Here is a 22,435-nt window from a genome sequence, read left to right on the forward strand (position 1 = left end):
AGTGAGAGAGACAGAGAGAAAAAAATTGCACATACAATTTACGCAAATATTTGAGGCAGCAATTCTGCCTATTTTAGTAAGTAATATGTGCAATGCACATGATTAGAGTTGCACATTAAACAGGCAAGTCTCCAGCACAAGTCTGTTATTGGTGCTAATGTTGCAGAAATCCAGCTGTGGTGGAAATAAACACTCTTAGAGTCACGTCTCTCAAGTAGCCACTAAGTATTTAAATAAACACATTAATATTAGGGCTCACATTATTAATGTACATACCATATCATATTGCTCATATCATGCTATATGTATATTGCTCATAAAGCATGTGTGACCATTTTACAATGGCTCAACTGTGATTGACTCTTAGTTTTAGCATAAATCTGAGTAGTGATGCAACACGAAAGGTTGCTATGCTAATTTCTCTAAGCTAGCTGCTAAGCAAACTCAGCTGCAAGTGAAACAACTGCAATTAGCATTAACCAGCAAGTTTGTGTTAGCTTAGCCACAATCCAGCCAGCATGAATTGGCCTTCGCAAATGAACTGAAAATGTATTTTTACCACAGAGGCAAAATATCTCTTACTTTAAATATCACACTTTTGAAAACCACATCCTGTGAATGTCCAGTGTGCCAAAAAAATAAAAAAAAATCCAGCTGAAAAACTGAACCAGACAGAACCGGTTTCCTTGTGATTAAAGCACACCTGCATGACTGTAATTTAATTGTGCACATTTTATGAGGCTTTTACATGTGGTAGATTTTATAGATTTTATATGTTAAGTAAAATGTAATCGCTTTTCTCAGTGTGACATGGTTCTGTGATTGTGTAGGAGTGAGGAAGTGGAAGGCAGGCTTGGAACAAAAGGGTTTTTATTGTCGCTTTTCAGTGCTTTCTGTCCTATGGTCTCACCCCGAGACACACCAACATAACAACACACAGTACAGTACACTACACTTTGGTTCAGTTCAGTTCTCTCTTTCTCTCTCTCTCTTGTGGTTCTCTTCACTGCTGCTCACTGAAACCCAGAGCCCTCGTTAATCAATCATCCACAGGTACAGGCTCATCCTGACCACTCACTCTCCTGACTCCGCCCTCTGTTTACAAACCGGCACTTGACCACGCCCCCGCCGCCACACTCAAGTGTGGTTTTTTTTACTGTAGAACATTAGGTAACTGGTGTGGATTTTACCCAAAATCACAAACTGCAGTTGATAATTATTTTAAGTTATGTGATTCATGTGTATTATATTTATCAACTCCAGAAATAATTTCTACAGTGCAGAGAAAGAGAGACAGAATGGGAGAGATAGACAGAGAGAGAGACTGAGGTCATGTCCACACAAATATTTTCCCTGTGTTTTGGTTTCTCGTCCAGACAGAAACAGAGTTGCTTTCAGCTGAAAATGAAGGATGAAAACATCCTTCAGGGAGAAATTTTAAAACTCTGTTTTCACTGTTCTTGTGTGGACAGGAAAAACATGTTTTGGAAAAAGACCCAAGTGTAACATTAAGCAATAGTTCAAGTTCATCGGCAGGTAAAACATATAAAGACAACAGTCGCTACACACCCACAAGAGACAAACTATAAGCAACACAAACAGCTTGTTGCTCCCTAATGTGAATGCATCTGTAAAAGTTGTCAGCTGTGGTCTTTGGAAAGATAGAAGACCTCTTTCTGATCATCTTCTGCGGCTGCTGAAGTGGTTCATGAAGGGAGAAGCTGCTGGTTTCCTCCAGAGCCCAGAGCTGTGATTGCTGTAGTGGCTTTGGGGCTGCAGTTGCCACGAGCACCTTCGTACTCAGGACTCCATCAGTGGACAGTGGATAGATTTTAACCAGCCGGACTTCTTGCGAAAACTGTGATGAATTTATTGGTTACACAATTGCACTATTTGTCCATATAGTACACAATAATAGAAGGGATTTATTTATAATCGCACTATCCGTTGGCACCCAGATGAGGATGGGTTCCCTTTTGAGTCTGGTTCCTCTCAAGGTTTCTTCCTCATATTGTCTCAGGGAGTTTTTCCTTGTCATCGTCACCTCTGGCTCGCTCAATAGTGATACATTCATACATTTACAATATATTTTTTGAATCCATTTATTTCTGTAAAGCTGCTTTGTGACAATGTCCATTGTTAAAAGCGCTATACAAATAAAATTGAATCGAATAGAAGCACTGTTGGATGTGTCTGGATGATAAAATTCTGGACTGGCTCAGTTGTGGAAGAACAGCTCTTCTTCAGTCCTGCTGATGTTCAGCTCTCAGGACAGACTGTGGCAGGACCTTCCCAGTTCTTTTCTGGAATTTTGCTGTTCCTAAACACACACCTAGATATTTCAATCCTGCTTTTCCTCACTGTAGATTCCCTAGAAAATTAGGAAACCTTTGTATCTGTCATTTGTCTAAGTTAATATTCACAGCTCAGAGCTTGAACTTCCTCTTGGTGTCTGATAAAAACGGTCACGTCATCCGCATAAGCATACAACAATACAAATTTTCCTGCATCCCCCTCATGGACATTCCCTGCAGTTCAGCGCTTAATCTGCACAACAGAGATTCTGTTCAGATCATGGACACCCTTGTCTGATTCCCCATTTCATTTGGACAGCTAAGGCCACCTCCAATCCTATGAATTAAAGACTGTTCTGAATGGAACAATTTTATCCACAATTAAATTTTTTTTCCTACATAAAAGCAGGAAATGCTTGTCAAATGAATACTTTTTGTTAATTCACATAAATTCAGTTTACATACAATTATATCAGTTATATCTCAAACAAGAAAAAGATTGTTCATTACTACTGCGTGCATGCATCGTGTCAGTCTGCTTGCAAGGCATTTCGACAAAATTTTACGGTTACTGCATAGGTTAGGGGCAGTCGTGGCCTAATGTATCCGAGAGTCGGACTCGTAACCCGAAGGTGAACCTGAAGGTTGTGGGTTCGAGTCTCGGGTCCGGCAGGAATTGTAGGTGGGGGGAGTGAATGACCAGCGCTCTCTCCCACCCTCAATACCACGACTGAGGTGAGACCCTTGAGCAAGGCACCGAACCCCCAACTGCTCCCCGGGGGCCGCAGCAGAAAAAAAAAAGGCCATACTTAGCCACAAGTCACTTCACTTCACTAGTAGTGCCACTGGCCTCCAATTCTTTAAATGTCCCTTTTGTCAGGAGCAGTGATCATACTGCTCTTGTGAAACTAACTGGTAGTAAAGAAATATTTTTTATCCATCAAATCATAAAACCTCCACAATGTCCCCAAAGTGGTTATAAAACTCAGTTGGCAATCCATCAATGCCTGATGCAAGCTGCTGTACAGCAGTGGCCATTTCATGCAGTTTGAGGCCTGCATCTAACATGTTAATCTGTTCTGTCATTATTTTGAGCAGTTCCCTGAGTAACTCATTTCTATAGAACGAGTCACAGTCATTAACAAATTTATGGTTTCCTCTGGGCACAAGATTGTTGAGAAGAAGAAAGGGGAAAATGTTGGGAGAAAAGGAATGTTCTAAGTTGACTTTTAAAATGAAAGAAGGATTTGCCATCAAAACGGTTCTAGCCGACAGCATTTCATAGTTTGGGACACTGAGCTGCTGATGCTGCTGGAGTCTATTTGGGTTTTACCAGAGATACTACAGAATAGGGAATTACAGTAATCTAAATGTGAGGTTATGAAAGCCAAGGTTTCAGTATCTTTCCAACTAAGCATGGGCTGAAGTCAGGCAACATTGTGGAGCTGATCAAAAGCAATTTTTGAGTGACCTACTATAAGGTTCAAATGAATGTGTGTTGTCTACCTAGATTCTGAATATCTGTAGAGAGTTTAACAGTGTCACCAACAATACTGACTAACAATTCTGAGGTTTTAGAAATAAGAGTTTTAGGGGCCCCAAGTAAGATTTCCCTTTTGTCAGTGTTTTATTTAAGAAAGTTGGTGTCTTTGATTCAGTATTATGAATACATTCACCTAAATAAAGAGCTGTGGTGGAATTTGTAATGAGATAAATCTGAATGTTAGTGAAGCTAAGACCATGTTTATGAATATTCTGGGGGAAACATGTATATGGTGAAAAGAAGCGGACCAAGGACTGATCCTTGTGGAACACAAGAATGTCCAAGGCACATCCATATACTTTATGTTTGAGATATGAGATCTTATTAAATTGTTTGTGGAGTAAAGAGCTTAATGTTTTCCTCTTCTCTTCCAGTTGACTGTTATACCTCCATCATCCCTGCTAATCATCTTGGTGTCTATTAGACTTCTATTTCTGTCTTAAGTTCTGAGGTTAGAGCTGCTAATCTCCTGCAACCTGAGACACAATTATGTCCTATATGTCTGAGAAAGTGTCATCTTGTAATCTGTCACCCTACATTTTCATCTGTCTCATCTCGCTTGATGCTGACTGACCCCCCTGTGATGACTGACCCATTGCACTACTCTCAGTGCCTTCTGTGTTTACCTGTGCTTTGTATCCACCCATATACATCAATATACTTTCCTCATTTTCCACAAATCTTCAACTCTGACCCATCATTTCCTATGTTATTCTCCCTTACCTGTTCACCACATGCCTGTTCAACACTTATACTGCCTTCAGATCCTCCTTGGCATGAGGAAAAGTCTTTTGTTTTTATTTAAATTTTTTGTATCATCAGTGACAAGAAGTGTATTTAGCGTTAATCAAAGAAAATGAAAATCTTCACAGTTAAAACGCAAAAAAAAAAAAAAAATCACCACTTAAATCTTACTATCTGCTGTAGCTATCTCATTCATATTGGGGGCCACCATGACACCCCTAGCTTGGAAAGTCAGGGAAAATACAGGTTTCTGAGTTGTAATTACAACATTATGGTTGCATTACAATGGGATCACTTCATAATTATATTTGTAACAGGACTTCACCTGCAGCATTATCTGTTCACCACCTTCTTGCTCACCACTGCCTGCATAGAACACACTATCTGGCAGATTAGATTTTTATATCATTGCATTTAAAGCAGGTATACAGCATGGCTTTCCCTCATGCCATACTCTAAGAGATATATCTCATACGGGCTCATTCACAAACATGAGTACTGTATGCCCTGAAGGACACAATGTGACTCAGTGTCAGGGTTTTCACCGTTTTGCGGGACCACTCTGGCACTGCCAACTCTTTCACTGAAGTGAGACAGCTCTCACTTGAAATTCTCGGAGATAAGGCATGAATACTGAGGTGTTTGTGATGGTAACTTTGATTGTTGTAGAAACCAGCAGAACAACGAGATAAAACTTGTCACATACTCTTATTCTGTGGTCACTCACCTGACGCATGAGTTCCCTCTCTTTCAGGAACACACCTCAGCTTTATTCATCTGATGCTAAAGCAATATTCTCACATCCAATGTGCCATCCTATTGTCAGTAACACCGATAATCACACGCATTCACATTGTATCACTTAGTCCATTAGCAAATGTAAAGTGCTTTCAGTGAAGTAGTTTTAAATCTGGAAGGTGAACATATACAGGTACAAGTGACATAAACGCACAATACACCTACAAGCAGCGATTGATGGTCCCAAGCACCAAGGGTGCATCAGTGTCTGTTTAATGAGCATATGTTGCCATGTGGATGTTATGACACATCATTGAACATTCATGTGAACTTTGAGCCACACTGCATGACTTATAGTGGAAAAACAACACATCCAGAAGATTTATAAATCCGTTAATGATTACTGTTATTCTGAGCAGGAGGTTTTAATGCAATAATATGCTACAGAATTCTGCCACACTTCCTTCTTGAGGATGTTAATTTATAGCCTCATCATGGCAACATTGTTTAAGATTTCAAAAATTTCTTCACAACTCGTCATCACAGATCACAGATATCTTCCCATCTTGTTGGCCAAATTTGGTTTGAATCTGATGAACCCCTAGGAGGAGTATTTAAACGTTTGATTCTTGTCAAAATGCACAAAAAATTCAAAAGGTTAATAGATGTGACTGTTAAATTTCTTTGTCTTAAGACAACTCGTAGGCCTACCAACTATGAATCTGATACTGAATCTGATGTTGCCTGTTAGTGAAACTGCATGCCCACACACTCACACACATACACACACAATATGAACACACACCGTGTGAACATTCTTGTTTTTATGCTTGTTAATCTGAAATACTTGTGGAAAACACCCAATCTTTAGACATGAAGCAAGACAAGTATGTTTAAACAAATGGCAAACACTCAGATTTCTAGAAGAAACCTCCCAGCATGACGTTACATCCCATCAGGTGTCAAAATGACTGTCTGGTTCATGCAAGTTATCAGCATTCCTGGTAATCCACATCACAGCCTAGGGCACACTATTACACATGCCAATACATCTTATTATCACAGCATGTGTACAGGATACACGATATGTATCAGCCACCCGGTCTCATGCATAAAAAAGTATAAATTCCAGTCAGCACACAATCTGTTTTCATTTCGTTTTCTTGCATCATAATACACAATTGTGATCTCTTACACTTTCTATGGTTGTCAAAGGTGGCACCTTTAAAGGTTCTATGTAGAACCTAGTTTAGCTTGTCCATTGAACCCTGACAGGTTCATTACACGTTTAGAGTCACTTATACCACAGTGTTGTTGAATTATAGATTGTGATTGGCCAGAAGGTGTTGATTAATTTTCTATTACAGCAGCTCTGACAATAGTGCAACTGCAAATCTCAGGTTTTTATTAAAGCGCTTGTTCTAAATCGTTTCTATAGTAACAGCTCATTCACAGGTATAACGGACTTCCACATAACCTTCACATAAAATGTTCTTTCTGTAAGGAGATGTTTATTTAACATTTATGGAAGGAGTCTTCAGTGTCAGCACTTTGTATCAATCAGAGATAAAGGACAGAGGGATTTACAGTTTCTCCTTAACATGACTAGCTGCATTATTAACTTCAAGACAGAGATTTGGGGACGTGCTGTTACAGGAAAATGATCAACATCAGGGTGGTAACAGTAACCGTGCTTCATCACGCTACCCTGTCACTCAGTATTTTACTATACCGACAACATATGGAGGAAAAAATGATATCTTAGTAAGTGAAAATATCTTGAACATGGGCTGATTTATTTAAATTTCTTATTATGAAACTACTATAAATTAAATTATAATAAATTAGTGTCGTGTCAACGTCGAATTCGGCGTCTGACTCCATTTTCCAGAATGCACCTTTCAGCTACAAACATGGCTACCATGAACTCCAACTCCCAGTTTACATGCTCACCACCACATATATAAGCACACTCACAGCACTGACTTATTAATACTAAGAATATTCGTCAGCTCTGTTCACTCATCAGACAAACCAAGCCTTAGTTTCATGTTTGCCCTTCTGCCCAACACAGCTTCAAGAAGCCAAAATATTCAATAAACTGGACCTGCATAGTGTGCATCAGAGAGGGGGACAAATGGAAAATGGCTTTTAGCACCACCTCTGGCCACTACGAGTATTGCGTCATGCTTTATGGGCTCTCTTGTGCCCCCTCGGTGTTCCAGTGTCTAATTGACGCCATGTTAGGCAAATTCATCACTGCTTACATTGACGATATTCTGATTTATTCCCTGTCCAAGGAAACCCATGTTAACAATGTCAAGCATAATCTACACAGACTACAGGACAATCTGCTCTCTATCAAAGGGGAAAAATGTGAATTCCATGTCACCCAGATCTCGTTCTTTAGATATATCATTAACCCCAGAGGAGTTTTCATGGATCAATGTAAAGTCACAGCTGTAAAGGACTGGCCAAAGCCTAACACAGTCAAAGATTTACAATGCTTCTTGGAGTTCACTAATTTCTACCGGCACTTCATTTAGCTGCATCTCTAGCCTCTAACTACCCTGTTGAAGAAGGACCCCAAGAAGCTAAAATGGAATTCCAAGCCAGATTAAACACTGGCACAGATGAAAGAGGCGTTCTCATCCACCCCTATCCTCCGGCATCCTGACACCACTAAAACATTCGTAGTTGAGGTGGATGCCTCCAATACAGAGGTCGGTGTGATACTCTCTCAAAGATTTGGAGAAAAACTTCATCCAGTTAATTTTTTCTCCAAAAAAAACCTCACACCTGTGGAACATAACTGTGATGTGGCGAACAGAGAGCTGTTGGCTCTTAAGCTAGCCTTGGAGGAATGGAGACACTTGCTCGTGGGCACTCTGCACCCCTTCATCATATTCACCGAAAACAAGAACCTCAAATATCTGGAGAACTGCTAAACTACTCAACTCTCGCCAAGCCAGATGGGCTCTATTATTCACTTGTTTCCAGTTCACCATCTCCTACCGACCAGGATCCAAGAATGGTAAAACAGATGCTCTGTCTTGCATGCACCTGACCACACCATAATCAACGAGGAACCCACTCTCCCCGAATCGTGTTTCATAGGTGCACTAACCTGGGATCTGGACCAAGAAAAAAAAAAGCCAATCTCCTCCATGCTCCTAGCACCTGTCCTCAGGGAAAGACTTTTGTAGCCTCCCATCTATGACCCAGACTCATTACCTGGTCTCACACGTCACCGGCTACAGGACGTCCAGGCATCCATAAAACCCACAATCTGCTCAGAAACAAATACTGGTGGCCTCACATGTTAACAGACATCCAACAATTCATCTCATCCTGTACAGTCAAAGCACAATCAAAGGTCCCACAAACCCTGCACTACACAACACCCATGGTCCCACCTTGCCTTGGATTTCATGACTGACCTCCCCACCTCGCAAGGAAAAACAGCAATCTGGTTATCATTGATCGGTTTTCCAAGTCCGTCCACCTGATACCATGGCCGAAGTTACCCATAGCCTTTGAGACAACAGAACACGTGAACATGCCAAACATACTACGGTTTTCCAGAAGCTATTGTAAGTAACCAAGGAGCGCAATTCACCTCCAGAATTTGGAAAAACCTCATGTAGAAGCTAGGTGTAGCTCTCAGCCTCACCCTCGGGCTATCATCCAGGCCAGTGGCCAAGTGGAATGGGCCAACCAGGCAGAAGATATCCACAGTCCTTCTGTGCCTCTAACAAAAAGTATTGGGCCCGATTCCTCCCATGGGCCGAGTATGCCCAAAATTCTTTGAGCCATTCGGCCCACCCAGCTCACCCCTTTCCAGTGCATCTTCAGTTACCAACCTTCCTTGTTCCCATGGAATGCCAGCCCCACGGACACTCCTGCAGTCGAATGGTTCAGACGGAGTGTGAAGGTGTGGGAGGCCACGTATCAGCACCTGGAAAAGGTGGCTCAAAACAACAAAGAGTTTGCTGATCGACATCTCAAATACCAGCCTGGAAATCAAGTCTGGCTATCCATGTGGGGCATCCGCATTGACCAAGGGTGCAGAAAGCTTTCGCACCAATATATTAGACCTCAGAAGATTCTCCAACGCATCAATGATCTCACCTACCGGCCTGAGCTTCCTACAAATGCGCTGGCTCTCTCCTTCTTTCCTTGTCATGCCTCAAGCCCGAGAGGGTAAGCTCCGGTACTTGATCAACTGGGAGGACTATGGTCCCGATAAAAGGTGCTGGATCCCAGGTCACGACATTCTCGACCCCCCTTATGGTTCACAACTTTCATGCCTGGCATTCTGAGAAACCCAAACCTCATCCCAGGGTCCAATCAAGAAAGAACTCTGGACTCTTTCCTGGACTGAGCTCCTCAAAGGGGGTTCAGTCATGTCAACACCAAATTTGGTGTCTGACTCCATTTCCCAGAATGCACCTCCAGCTACAAACATGGCTACCATGGACTCCAACTCCCAGTTCACGCACTCAAGTTTACCCAGTTACTGACTGCACACACCTGGACTCAACCACTATACACACACTCAAAGCATTAAGACTTTGCGAATATTCGTTCAGCTCTGTTCATGCGTCTGACATTCTAAGGCTTTGTATCATGTTTGCTCATTCTGGTTTCGACACTTTTCTGGACACTTTTCTGTTTTTTTCCTCATTTCCTGATCATAGCCTTGTCCTCTGAATTCCTATTTGCACATCGCCTGATTCTTTGCTTGATTCTGGAATTAAAAAACTTTATCTGCCATTGCAACAAGACAATTTCAACCTTGAAATTGTTAGAACCACAGGGACGAGGGGACCCAGAAGCAGAACACAGACTCAAGGATAGGTGTTAAATGGGTTTTACTGAAGGTTGAGATAGATCGTGTAGGAGAGAATTGTGATCAGGGCCAGGATTCAAACAGAGGTGGGCAGTGAGAGAGTTAAATGCTGAATCAGCAAGCCACGAGGAAGACGAAGCAGGGCTGGTGTGCAGGCAGGCAGTGTGCAGGCAGGCTGAGTGTACTGTGGACCTGAAGCACAAGGAAAACACAGCGGAGAGCAACAGGATTAAACGACAAGAAAACACGGGGAAACAAACACAAAAATAAACGCGAGTAGGCCTGAAGTGTTACCGCACTGGAAACCAGAACGATCTGACGATGAGTGGCTGAACTTTATATACACGGCTGATTGGTGAGCTGATGATGAACACATGTGTTGAATGATTCCATCGGGGGAGGTGCGAAGTGGAGCACTATGCCCAGACACACACACACACACACACACACACAGAAATGATTGTAGTAATTTACTGTAGTCTTATCATACAAAACTAGATACATTTGACCATATTCATGATATTTTCACTTAGTAAGATGTCACTTTTTTACAGTCTATGATGTATTTGATGGGTATGATGTGTGCTTGTGATGCTGTGATGGGCAGTAAATTTCCTGCTGGGCATTTCCACTGAGCTAAACCCATGCATACTGCGCTAATTTTCCCCAGCTAGAAGCAGGAAGCCAATCAAAAACCAGAAACCACTTTCATAAGGAACAGAAAGAGAGACAGAGAGAATTAATATTCTCACCCACTCACCCACTCACTTCACACCCCCTACCTCTGACTAACATACGGATATTACCACTATGAAGGCAGTGTGAAAATATTTCCCTTGCTTCATCTTTCCTGTCCAGGCACTTATGTCACTGAGAGTTCATTAGGAAGCGTTCTAACAAAAGAGCGGCCTACAATACCACATCCCCCATCTTCCTTCACGCACACAAACACAAACATACACACACACACACTGATGACTTCATGCCATACTATGCAATACTACGCTATTTTTGGATCCTGAATCAGTGGTTCATTATCAGAGTAAAAGACAATATCTGTCTGTTAGAGGAATAACGCAATTTCCCTATCCACATCTGTGTCTGTTTCAGATTTAAAAACAAACACAAACATTAACACTAACACAAACATTAGCATTGATATTAACACAAACATTAGCATGAACATTAACACAAACGTTAACATTAACATTAAAATAATAATTTACATGAACATTAACATAATAATTTACATGAATGTTAACACTAACACAAACATTAACATTAATATTAACACAAACATTAGCATGAACATTAACACAAACATTAACATTAACATAATAATTTACATGAACATTAACATTAACACAAACATTAACATTAACATAATAATTTACATGAACGTTAACATTAACACGATCATTAACGCGATCATTAACACAAACATTAACACGATCATTAACACGATCATTAACACAAACACAAACACGAACGTTAACACAAGCATGAACATTAACATGAGCATTAACATGAACATTAACATAAATATTAATATTAACATTAACATTAACATAATCATTTACATGAACACATTAACACAAATGTTAACATTAACACAAGCATGAACATTAACACGAATATTAACAAAGACATTAACATGAACATTAACATTAACATTAACATTAACATTGACATTAACACTAACATGAATGAACACACACACACACACTAAGTGGGCAGAAAAGGAATGATGACATCTGAGGTTCCAGTACTTTGGTATAAAATTGAGAACTTGACCTCCAGAATTGTTGCAAGGCCCACACACACACACACACACACACACACACACACACGAGCACACACGATTACACACACACACACGAGCACACGCGAGCACACACGAGCACACACACACACAGTGCTTTTTGAGCAAGCCCACAAAAGGGTAAAAATAAAATTACACAAGCACTTTAACCTTATGAGGACATAGAATTATGTGTGTATGTGTGTGTGTGTGTGCGTGTTGGAATGTGTTAGTTTAAGTGGCAGAAGTGTTACACATACAAATGTAATACACACACACACACAGACAAAGTTATTTAAAAAGAGAACATGATCAAGATATTGAACCCCCAACACACACACACATACACGTATCTCAGACACACACACGCACATGAATACACAGACATACCGTCACACATGAACACACACATAAAGTGATCTGAAAACAGAGGATGACCACTGAAATTCCTGAACTTTGGCAAAACACAAACACACAAGCTAATACACACTGACAAAGGCATAAACATTAACATAAACATTAACATTAACATTAGCACGATCATTAACGCGAACATTAACACAAACATTAACGCGAACATTAACACAAACACAAACATGTGAACCTCTGGCCACACACACACACACTAATACACTAACACGAAAAACACACACACACACACACACACTAAGTTGGCAGAAAAGGGAGGATGACATCTGAGGTTCCAGTACTTTGGAATAAAATTGAGAACTTGACCTCCAGAATTGCAGCAAGGCCCACACACACACACACACACACACACACACACACACACACGCACATGAATACACAGACATACCGTCACACATGAACACACACATAAAGTGATCTGAAAACAGAGGATGACCACTGAAATTCCTGAACTTTGGCAAAACACAAACACACAAGCTAATACACACTGATAAAGGCCAATACACACACACACACACACACACACACACAAGCTAATACACACTGATAAAGGCCAATACACACACGCTCACACACACACACACAAGCTAATACACACTGATAAAGGCCAATACACACACGCTCACACACACACACACACACACAAGCTAATACACACTGATAAAGGCCAATACACACACGCTCACACACACACACACACTGACAAAGGCCAATATGCACATGCTTACACACACACACACAAGCTAATACACACTGACAAAGGCCAATATGCACATGCTTACACACACACACACACACACACAAGCTAATACACACTGATAAAGGCCAATACACACATGCTTACACACACACACACACACACACACACACACAAGCTAATACACACTGACAAAGGCCAATACACACATGCTTACACACACACACACACACACACACAAGCTAATACATACTGATAAAGGCCAATACGCACATGCTTACACACACACAGACACACACACACACACACACACAAGCTAATAAATACTGATAAAGGCCAATACGCACATGCTTACACACACACACACACACACACACACACACACACACAAGCTAATACACACTGACAAAGGCCAATATGCACATGCTTACACACACACACACACACACACACACACAAGCTAATACACACTGATAAAGGCCAATACACACGAACATTAACATGCAGTGCATTTACACACATTTACAGTGTTCATTCATTCATTCATTCATTTGTTCATTCGTTCATTCGTTCATTCATTCATATTTCTCTCTCTCTCTCTCTCACACACACACACACACACACACACACACACACACACACACAGGGGTCAGTAGTTTAGTAGTGGAGCGAGAAAGGTGTGGAGGAAGTGTGGAAAGTAAAAGCCTTATTGTTTTTCTTTTCTTTCTTTCTCTCTTGCAAACACACACACACACACACACACACACAAACACACACACACACACACACACAGCCAGTGAAGGAAACACTGTTTTATCTGAAATTTTTTATTCCTCTGGAAATGTGATGTAATTACGCTGCAGTTCTTACTATCATTATATATATATTTGAAATAAACTTCCTGCCGTGTTCCTCGCACTTGGCAAGTGGAATTCTAGCTCAAGGTTCCATCTCATCGTTCGGTATTTTACGCCTTCTGAGATGCTTTTCTGCTCACCATGGTTGTAACAGATGGTCTTACCTAATATTATTATCTTATCTTACCTATTTTTAATCTAATCCTGTTTAATCTATGTTATTTTAGATCAATTTACCCAGTTTATTTTACCCTGTCCTAATTTATCCTAATTTATCCTAATTTATCGTAATTTAGAAAACTGAACTTATCGTACTTTATGTTACTTTAACTGGTCTTAGTTTATATAATGTCTTAGTTATCTTCTGTGCTTAGCGTAGCTTATATCAACACATCCGCTAAGCTTAGCTCATCTTGCTTCATCTCAGTCATATCTTAGTCTTATCTTAATTTAGCTCGGATTACATTTCTTTAGCTTAGTTTAGCTACGATTGTTTTAGCGTGTGTTAGTTTGTCTGTCTCAGCATGGGTTATTCTAGTCATATAAAATCTTAGTCCACCTTGCTTTTATTTTAGAGTTGTTTATCTTGTTTTATTTTATCCTGATTTAACTTGATCAGTTAAACCCATTGTTACTGACGTTGACTTTTTGTCTCTCTCTCTCTCTTTCTTTCTTAATAATCACAATCTGACTGATGGAATGAAAAACAGTAGAACATCTGTGCAATTTCTCAGCAGCTGATGAAGTGATAACGCTCTGCTTCAGTAACACACACATCTGAAACTCATCATTCCTTGGGCGTTATTTTTAGGACTGGATTATTGTCACTCCTTCTTGTGCATGTGTGTGTGTGTGTGTGTGTGTGTGCGTGTGTGTGTGTGTGAGAGAGAGAGATAGCCAGTGTTCTTCTGTGAAGTGATTGTGCATCCAGCGTAGGAGTTCCCCATCATCATTGTACTTATTTACAGTAATATACTGTGTGATGACATCACTTCCTCTAAAATCACATGGAAGTTCTCTGATCTGTTAGCTCTTGTTTCAGTTCAGTAGTAAGGCCCATACACACACACACACACACACACACAATAATACACATTTACATCATAGCTCATTAATGCACTCATCAGCATGAAGTGAAAACATGACCTTTGGCCACACACACACACACACACACACACTCAGTAATACACACACAATAATACACACACATAGACACACACACAATAATACACACACATAGACACACACACACACACACACACACACACTACGTGGGCAGAAAAGGAATGTTGACCTCTGTGGCTCCAGCATTTTGGCATAAAATTGAGAACTTGACCTCCAGAATTGCAGCAAGGCCCACACACACACACACACACACACACACACACACACACACAAACACAAACATAGTGGTTTTTGAGCACTGAACGTCCCCATAAGAGTAAAAATAAACAACCACTTTAACCTAATGAGGACATAGAAGTCTGTGTGTGTGTGTGTGTGTGTGTGTGTGTGTGTGTGTGTGTGTGCGAATGTGTTAGTTTAAGTGGCGGAAGTGTTACACATACATAATACACACATAAACACATAAATACATAAATACATACGTGTCAACTTTGGGGTGAAAATCAGTTTTTACTGTTACCTCTGATGAAGTAAAACCATTTTATTTGGTAAACAAATACCAGAACAACTTTTTTTTATTTTGAAAGTAGAGTGCCTTTAACTTGGTAAAAAAAAAAAAAATACACGTTTTCAATAATTTACATGAAAACATGGTTAGAACAATATCCTTAGGAAGCGTCTGTTTAGAAACTAGCAGATTAATGAGCTTAAACCACACGTTTCATCAAGACATCAATAAATTAATGAATAAAAATATCCATTATAATCAAATGTTCTTCAAAATTCACTTAAAAGGCAAACGATAGAGAACAAGTTTTAATTTCATTAAATATATTCCTTTGAAAACAAATACAGACGTCAGTGAAATACTGGGCTAAAACTGGAAAATATTTATTATCTTCAATTAATGATTTACCGAGCAAGACTTGAAATTTAAAATGAAATTTTAAAACTTGAAGTGATTTTGAGTTTCTCGTGTTTTTTTCGTGCTCATGTTCTCACATTGTATACGCACACTTTTACAAAAGTGACACATACACACACAAACACACAAATAGAGTCTACCACACACACAAAGTTATTTAAAAATAGAACATGACCAAGATGTTGAATCCCCCCACACACACACACCCACCCACATACACACACACGTATCTCAGATGCGCATGAATACACAGACATACCGTCACACATGAACACACACATAAAGTGATCTGAAAACAGAGGATGACCACTGAAATTCCTGAACTTTGGCAAAACACAAACACACAAACACACAAGCTAATACACACAGATAAAGGCCAATACACACACACACACACACACACACACAAGCTAATACACACTGACAAAGGCCAGTACACACACACACACACACACACACACACACTGACAAAGGCCAATACACACATGCTTACACACACACAAGCTAATACACACTGACAAAGGCCAATACACACATGCTCACACACACACACACAAGCTAATACACACTGAAAAAAGGCCAATACACACATGCTCATACACACACAAGCTAATACACACATGCTCATACACACACAAGCTAATACGCACATGCTTACACACACACACATGCTCACACACACACACACAAGCTAATACACACTGACAAAGGCCAACACACACATGCTCACACACACACCCTTTTGTTTATAAACACACACACACACTAGGGTCTAACATTAGCATCACTCCCTCACTACAGTGTACAATGAAAAAGAAACAGTAACCATGACTGCTTTATTTCACACACTCTCAGAAACGAGGGTTCAGTCAGGAACATTTTGAGGTTCTCACTTCTACAATCACGTCTGTAGCAAGTTTCATACTTCATAAAGTGAGACGACTGAAGCAGCCCAGAACGCAGGCGTCAACCTCAAGGCCAGCAGGCAAACTGCAGTCTCCTTCCATCCGGCTTAGTGCGAGCAAAATACTGTCGAGCAGACCCGCATCAGCGTAGCGCTCGACACGCGGTCCTGCCTGAGCACCACATGCCCACATCCACGCGGCTCAACGCTCTGCACACACACACCTTTATCTCAGAGAGACGCTAGTGAAAAGAGATGTCTATCTGTTGTGTTACAGTCACGTCTAAAAATGATTCAGAAATGTTTTCATTGGCACCAAAACTTTACTGTAATAGAGACACTCGTGCCAAGACTGAAAAAAACTCAATCATCATTCATAAGAGGAGAAAAACTGATGGGAGAGGAAGGATACAGTCTGTACTGTATCCTGAATATTATAAGAGGTTGCATGACTATTTGTTTTTACTACCACGCTGTCTGGTCCCCCGCTGACCAGCCACTAGTCTGCGTGGCCCTTAATATAGCATTTCAGAACAATCTGAGTGAGACATGTCATGGCCTCATGGTGTGTTCAGCTGAATGTGCACTCCTGCTCTACATCCAGAGCTCCAGGTGTCAATCAGCACAGAGAGTCTCAACACTTTCTGATCAATAGCTTTAGTTTATCAGCCTTCAGAGGCGCACAGAGCCGCGCACGAGCCTGAGCACGAGCCTGAGCACGGTTCGGGTTTAAACCCGGTGCACTGGTGCGTTTTTCAGCTTGCACCTGTTCTTCTGCACCTCATGTATTTTATTTTCCGGGTTAAGTTGAAGAATGACTGGGCCAGACTGAGGTGCAACGTAATGGCGGGCTGAGACTCTTGTCACGGATCACGGAGAGACCCAGAGAGCGAGAGCGCGCGCGAGGAAAGACGCGCTTGCGAAACTGTGAAAGCCGCGGAAAGTCTGCAGGTTTTTTTTTTTTGTCTCTCTCTCTCTCTCTCTCTCTCTCTCTCTCTCGGCGTGGGTGACTCGAAAGCGAGGAGGCGGAGGAGGAGGGAAATCCGTCGCTCGTTTCCTCCTTTTCCAGCCTCGAACTTATATAAACCATGTCGTTTTTAAGAGCCCGAAACAGCGCGAGACGCAACAGAGTCATCGCTTTTAAAAACGCAAAGGATTTATGCGCGCGCGCTTTTGTTTATTACTGCCATAAACTTTTGGGACTAACAGCAGCATCAACAACAGCAACCTCATCACCATCATCACCATCACCATCATCACCACCATCATCACCATCACCACCATCACCATCATTATTATCATCTGCTAGGTTTTTCTTTTCGCTTTTCCCTCAACAATGTCGTCTACAGACGTGGAGAGCCTCCAGCCCGCCGCCCGGCAGCGCAGCAGGTGCTTGGACGGCTTCCTGCTCGGCTCCGTTATCACGCTGTTCGTCATGGTGCTGTGCGGAGCCGCGCTCGGGGTCTGGGTCGTTAGAGACCTGCGCGCGGAGATGAAGCACGTGCCCCACATGCCCGCGGGCGTCCCGAGCGCCCTGAATCAAGAGCGTCCACCTCACATCGGCGCGTCCTACAAGGTGAGTCAGGGGACATGGCTTCCGGTTTGGGGTGTGCAGTATTCATTAGAGATTATTTAACATGTGTAGTAATTAGCGCCCTGCTCCCTGCTCCCTACTCCCTGCTCCCTGTTCATTACTCCCTACTCCCTGTTCATTACTCCCTACTCTCTCTTCATTACTCCCTACTCCCTGCTCCCTACTCCCTGCTCCCTGCTCCCTACTCCCTACTCCCTGTTCATTACTCCCTACTCCCTGTTCATTACTCCCTACTCTCTCTTCATTACTCCCTACTCCCTGCTCCCTACTCCCTGCTCCCTACTCTCTCTTCATTACTCCCTGCTCTCTCTTCATTACTCCCTGCTCCCTACTCCCTGCTCCCTACTCTCTCTTCATTACTCCCTACTCTCTCTTCATTACTCCCTGCTCTCTCTTCATTACTCCCTACTCCCTGTTCATTACTCCCTACTCTCTCTTCATTACTCCCTGCTCCCTACTCCCTGCTCCCTACTCTCTCTTCATTACTCCCTACTCTCTCTTCATTACTCCCTGCTCTCTCTTCATTACTCCCTACTCCCTGTTCATTACTCCCTACTCTCTCTTCACTACTCCCTGCTCCCTACTCCCTGCTCCCTACTCTCTCTTCATTACTCCCTACTCCCTGCTCTCTCTTCATTACTCCCTACTCCCTGCTCTCTCTTCATTACTCCCTCTACCCTGCTCCCTACTCCCTGCTCTCTCTTCATTACTCCCTACTCTCTCTACCCTACTCCCTACTCTCTCTTCATTACTCCCTGTTCATTACTCCCTACTCCCTGTTCATTACTCCCTACTCCCTGTTCATTACTCCCTACTCCCTCTTCACTACTCCCTGCTCCCTACTCCCTCTTCCCTACTCCCAACTCTCTCTTCATTACTCCCTGCTCCCTCTACCCTACTCCCTACTCTCTCTTCACTACTCCCTACTCTCTCTTCACTGCTCCCTACTCTCTCTTCACTGCTCCCTACTCTCTCTACCCTACTCCCTTCTTCCTGTTCACTGCACCGGGGAATTGATAGTATCCCAGTGTTCCTCCCTCCACGTGTCACTGCCTGCCAGATGTAAACAAACTGGACGTGAAACGTTCTTTAGCAGTAATAAAGGTGTTCTTACAATTTTTTTGGTTTTTTTGACCAAAGACTCCAAATGGACATTTAGGACTAGTCGTATAATTTAGAACTAGTCCATATTCAGTAAATTTTCATGTTCATTTTCTTGACTTGGTCAGAGTCACTCGATGTTATTAGTTTTCATAGTTAGAGTGATATTCAGAATATTCATCTGTAAAATGAATAATGAATAAATAAAACAAATGAGAGGTTTGTTAGATTTCTCTCGTGAACATATTTGTAAATTAGGTGACTCCACATGGGGTCATGACCCCTGGAATGAGAACGCCTATGTGAGAATTACTAAAGATTACTAAATTACTGAATGAACTGTTAGTGTTAGCTACTGAACTAAAGAGTTTAGCCAAATATGCTAATGATGTTGTTGTTGTTGTTGTTGTTGTTGTGTTAGTGTGCATTAGCTTGTGTGTTAGAGTCTATTAGTGTGTTAAGATGTGCAGTAGCAATCACAAATGCTAATGTTGCAAACATGTTGTCAGCAGCAACATGAGGTAAAACAACCAGTTAGCATCATGTCAGAGACACAAAACAACCTGCATTCACTGTTAGATACGTTAGCATTCCTGCTCAAGCTAACTAACTAGGTTACATGTCAGACCAAAGGAGATAGAAAGTGATAATCTTGTGAAGCAATAGAAGCATATAGTCATTGCTTCAGAGCCTAATTGTTGCACTTGTAGCGTTTTGCGTAGCTGATGTAATTGATGTTGTCAGTAGTGTAACGTCAGGTGTGTGGGCGAGATATCTTATACAGCGAGTCCTGAGTGGGAAATGATGCCCTGCAGCCAGCAAGTGGTTAATTTATCTGATCATTAATGGCTTTCTCTTTTACTTTGTTTCTTTCAGGTGGAAAATTTTGCCTACCTTACCGCCATCACCAGTAAGTGACCACTTTTACATTTTTATCTCTTCCTGGCTTTCAGAATGTAGCCTAATGGGGACGGAAATCATACGTCATATTGCCATCATACTGATGCACCATTACAATACCTTGCAAAATATATTTTTAAGAAACTTTTTGAGTTGTGATGTTTTAAAGCTTGTTAAAGCTTGACCCGCATTCATGCATGATAACGGCTAAATTATGTTTGTCTGCATACTGAAATGACAATAATTTATCACAATTAATTAGTCAATTCAGTATGAAAATATTGAATCATTTTAAGGAAACAGATAAAAATATTTTTTTCATATTTGGAAATATATTAACGACCTCCCTATCAGTAATGTTAGATTTTTCATGCCATGATAACAATGCAATATATGACTAAACATATGCAGATGAGCTCATACGCAAGTGCTAAGTGTCTCTCTAAATTTCTTTCCTGCAGGTAAGCTGGAAAACAAGACTATGCAGTGGGCGCCAATCAAGTACGGAAACACCAGCACCGTAGGCTCAAGCTACAGCTATGACTCAAACGGAGCACTGAGGGTGCTGAAGGATGGGACCTACTTCCTGTACACCCAGCTGAACCTGACATGCGTTGGTCCTTGTGATGATGGATCCCTCACCGTCACCTTCGAGGACGATCTGAAAAACGTGCAGCTGTCCTGCACACTTCCCCTTCGCAAGGCGCATCGTAGCCCTACAGCGGAAAAGTGTTGGACTGTGATCCCTCGTCTTTCAGGCAAACACCGACTGCTGGCCAGGATGCACACCACAGTGTCAGCACAAAGATGGAGTCTCGATCTTAACTACTCCGGATTTGGCATGTTCCTGGTGGACGGGTCCTAGACAGAGTAGACGATGGGACAGACATTTTCAGCATCAAAGAGACACTGAGTTTGAGCCTTACGTATGTAACTGTATGCTATCACAGGGTGCTGACTCAAACCATGCTTGAAGAGACCACAAGGGTCCTCATTTTTGCACTTTTAGAAATGCGCTGATGTTAAACATACTTCTATATTGCGATGGCGTCTTATTAGCACGATACTGTACCTTTTTTGACGGATCTCATATCTGAAAAACAGAATTATGGGATTTCCTTTACAGAGGACCTTCAAATTCATCCAATTATGGACATTTCTAACCCAAAGCTGTAAAAGTACTGATGATTTGAAGCTTCCACAATAACAGTATTATGCATCCTGGATATCGCGGTATATTGTACAATCAATGCTGCTTACTCAGGAAGAACTTTCACGAAGCACTATTTATAATTTTTATATTATCATAATCTATTTATATACTGTTTGTACATATGTATTTTTATTGTTTAGATATTTATGTTATTTGTTGCAAAACTGTTGTACTGTAAGACAGTGGGTAATTTTTACTGTTACACAGTAGCTGAAGAGTAGACGTCACTACAGACTACAGCCACAAAGGTGGCTAATGGCAGGCACAAAGCGCTAGTCACAACTTACTAAGTGCCTTGAAATAGGAGCACAGGCGTCCTGTATGTGTCTCCATCACAACGTGGCGAAAAGTAATGTCTCTCTGACAGAGACCGTGGAGGTGATTGTTAAATTATATTCAGGAATGTAATGCTAATATGTAGAAAATAAAAGGGACTTTACTGTACTTCTGAACCAGCGTAACTTTTGTCTACTTACACCCTATCATAAAGCATCTCACCATGTGTGTCCCAAACCATGCACCCTGTTCCCTACCTAGGCCAGAGAGATTCACTACCATAACAATGCTTCATAATCAGTCCACTATGGACATTTCAAAACATACACCCTATTCACTGCACTATATGGCCAAAAGTATGTGCACCCCCTGATCATCACACCCATATGTGGTTCTTCCCCAAACTGTTACCACAAAGTTGAACCCACACCATTATATAGAA

General features: G+C 41.4%; 1 protein-coding gene across 2 annotated transcripts; it reads left to right on the forward strand.

Moving 5' to 3' along the window:
• The first annotated feature begins 10,343 nt into the window (after positions 1–10,343).
• On the forward strand, positions 10,344–22,161 carry LOC113526467 (uncharacterized). Of its 2 annotated transcripts, XM_053229841.1 has the most exons (4): positions 10,344–10,526; positions 18,259–18,485; positions 20,481–20,514; positions 20,966–22,161. In XM_053229841.1, exons 2-4 carry the CDS (start codon positions 18,345–18,347, stop codon positions 21,367–21,369), a joined length of 579 nt encoding a protein of 192 aa, XP_053085816.1. In that variant the 5' UTR covers positions 10,344–10,526; positions 18,259–18,344; the 3' UTR covers positions 21,370–22,161. The 2 variants fall into 2 exon arrangements, with proteins under 2 accessions (XP_053085816.1, XP_026769324.1); XM_026913523.3 differs by lacking the exon at positions 10,344–10,526 and having other exon boundaries at positions 17,758–18,485.
• The last annotated feature ends 274 nt before the right edge of the window (positions 22,162–22,435 follow it).

Source organism: Pangasianodon hypophthalmus, chromosome 26 (genome assembly GCF_027358585.1).
Source record: "Pangasianodon hypophthalmus isolate fPanHyp1 chromosome 26, fPanHyp1.pri, whole genome shotgun sequence".
NCBI classification, from domain to species: domain Eukaryota; kingdom Metazoa; phylum Chordata; class Actinopteri; order Siluriformes; family Pangasiidae; genus Pangasianodon; species Pangasianodon hypophthalmus.

Excerpts from the sequence above, each read along its gene's own strand:
- LOC113526467 (XM_026913523.3), top strand. The coding sequence starts at position 18,246 with ATGTCGTCTACAGACGTGGAGAGCCTCCAGCCCGCCGCCCGGCAGCGC. Across the intron at positions 18,486-20,480 it reads ACATCGGCGCGTCCTACAAG|GTGGAAAATTTTGCCTACCT; the intron begins GTGAGTCAGGGG and ends TGTTTCTTTCAG. Across the intron at positions 20,515-20,965 it reads CTACCTTACCGCCATCACCA|GTAAGCTGGAAAACAAGACT; the intron begins GTAAGTGACCAC and ends TCTTTCCTGCAG.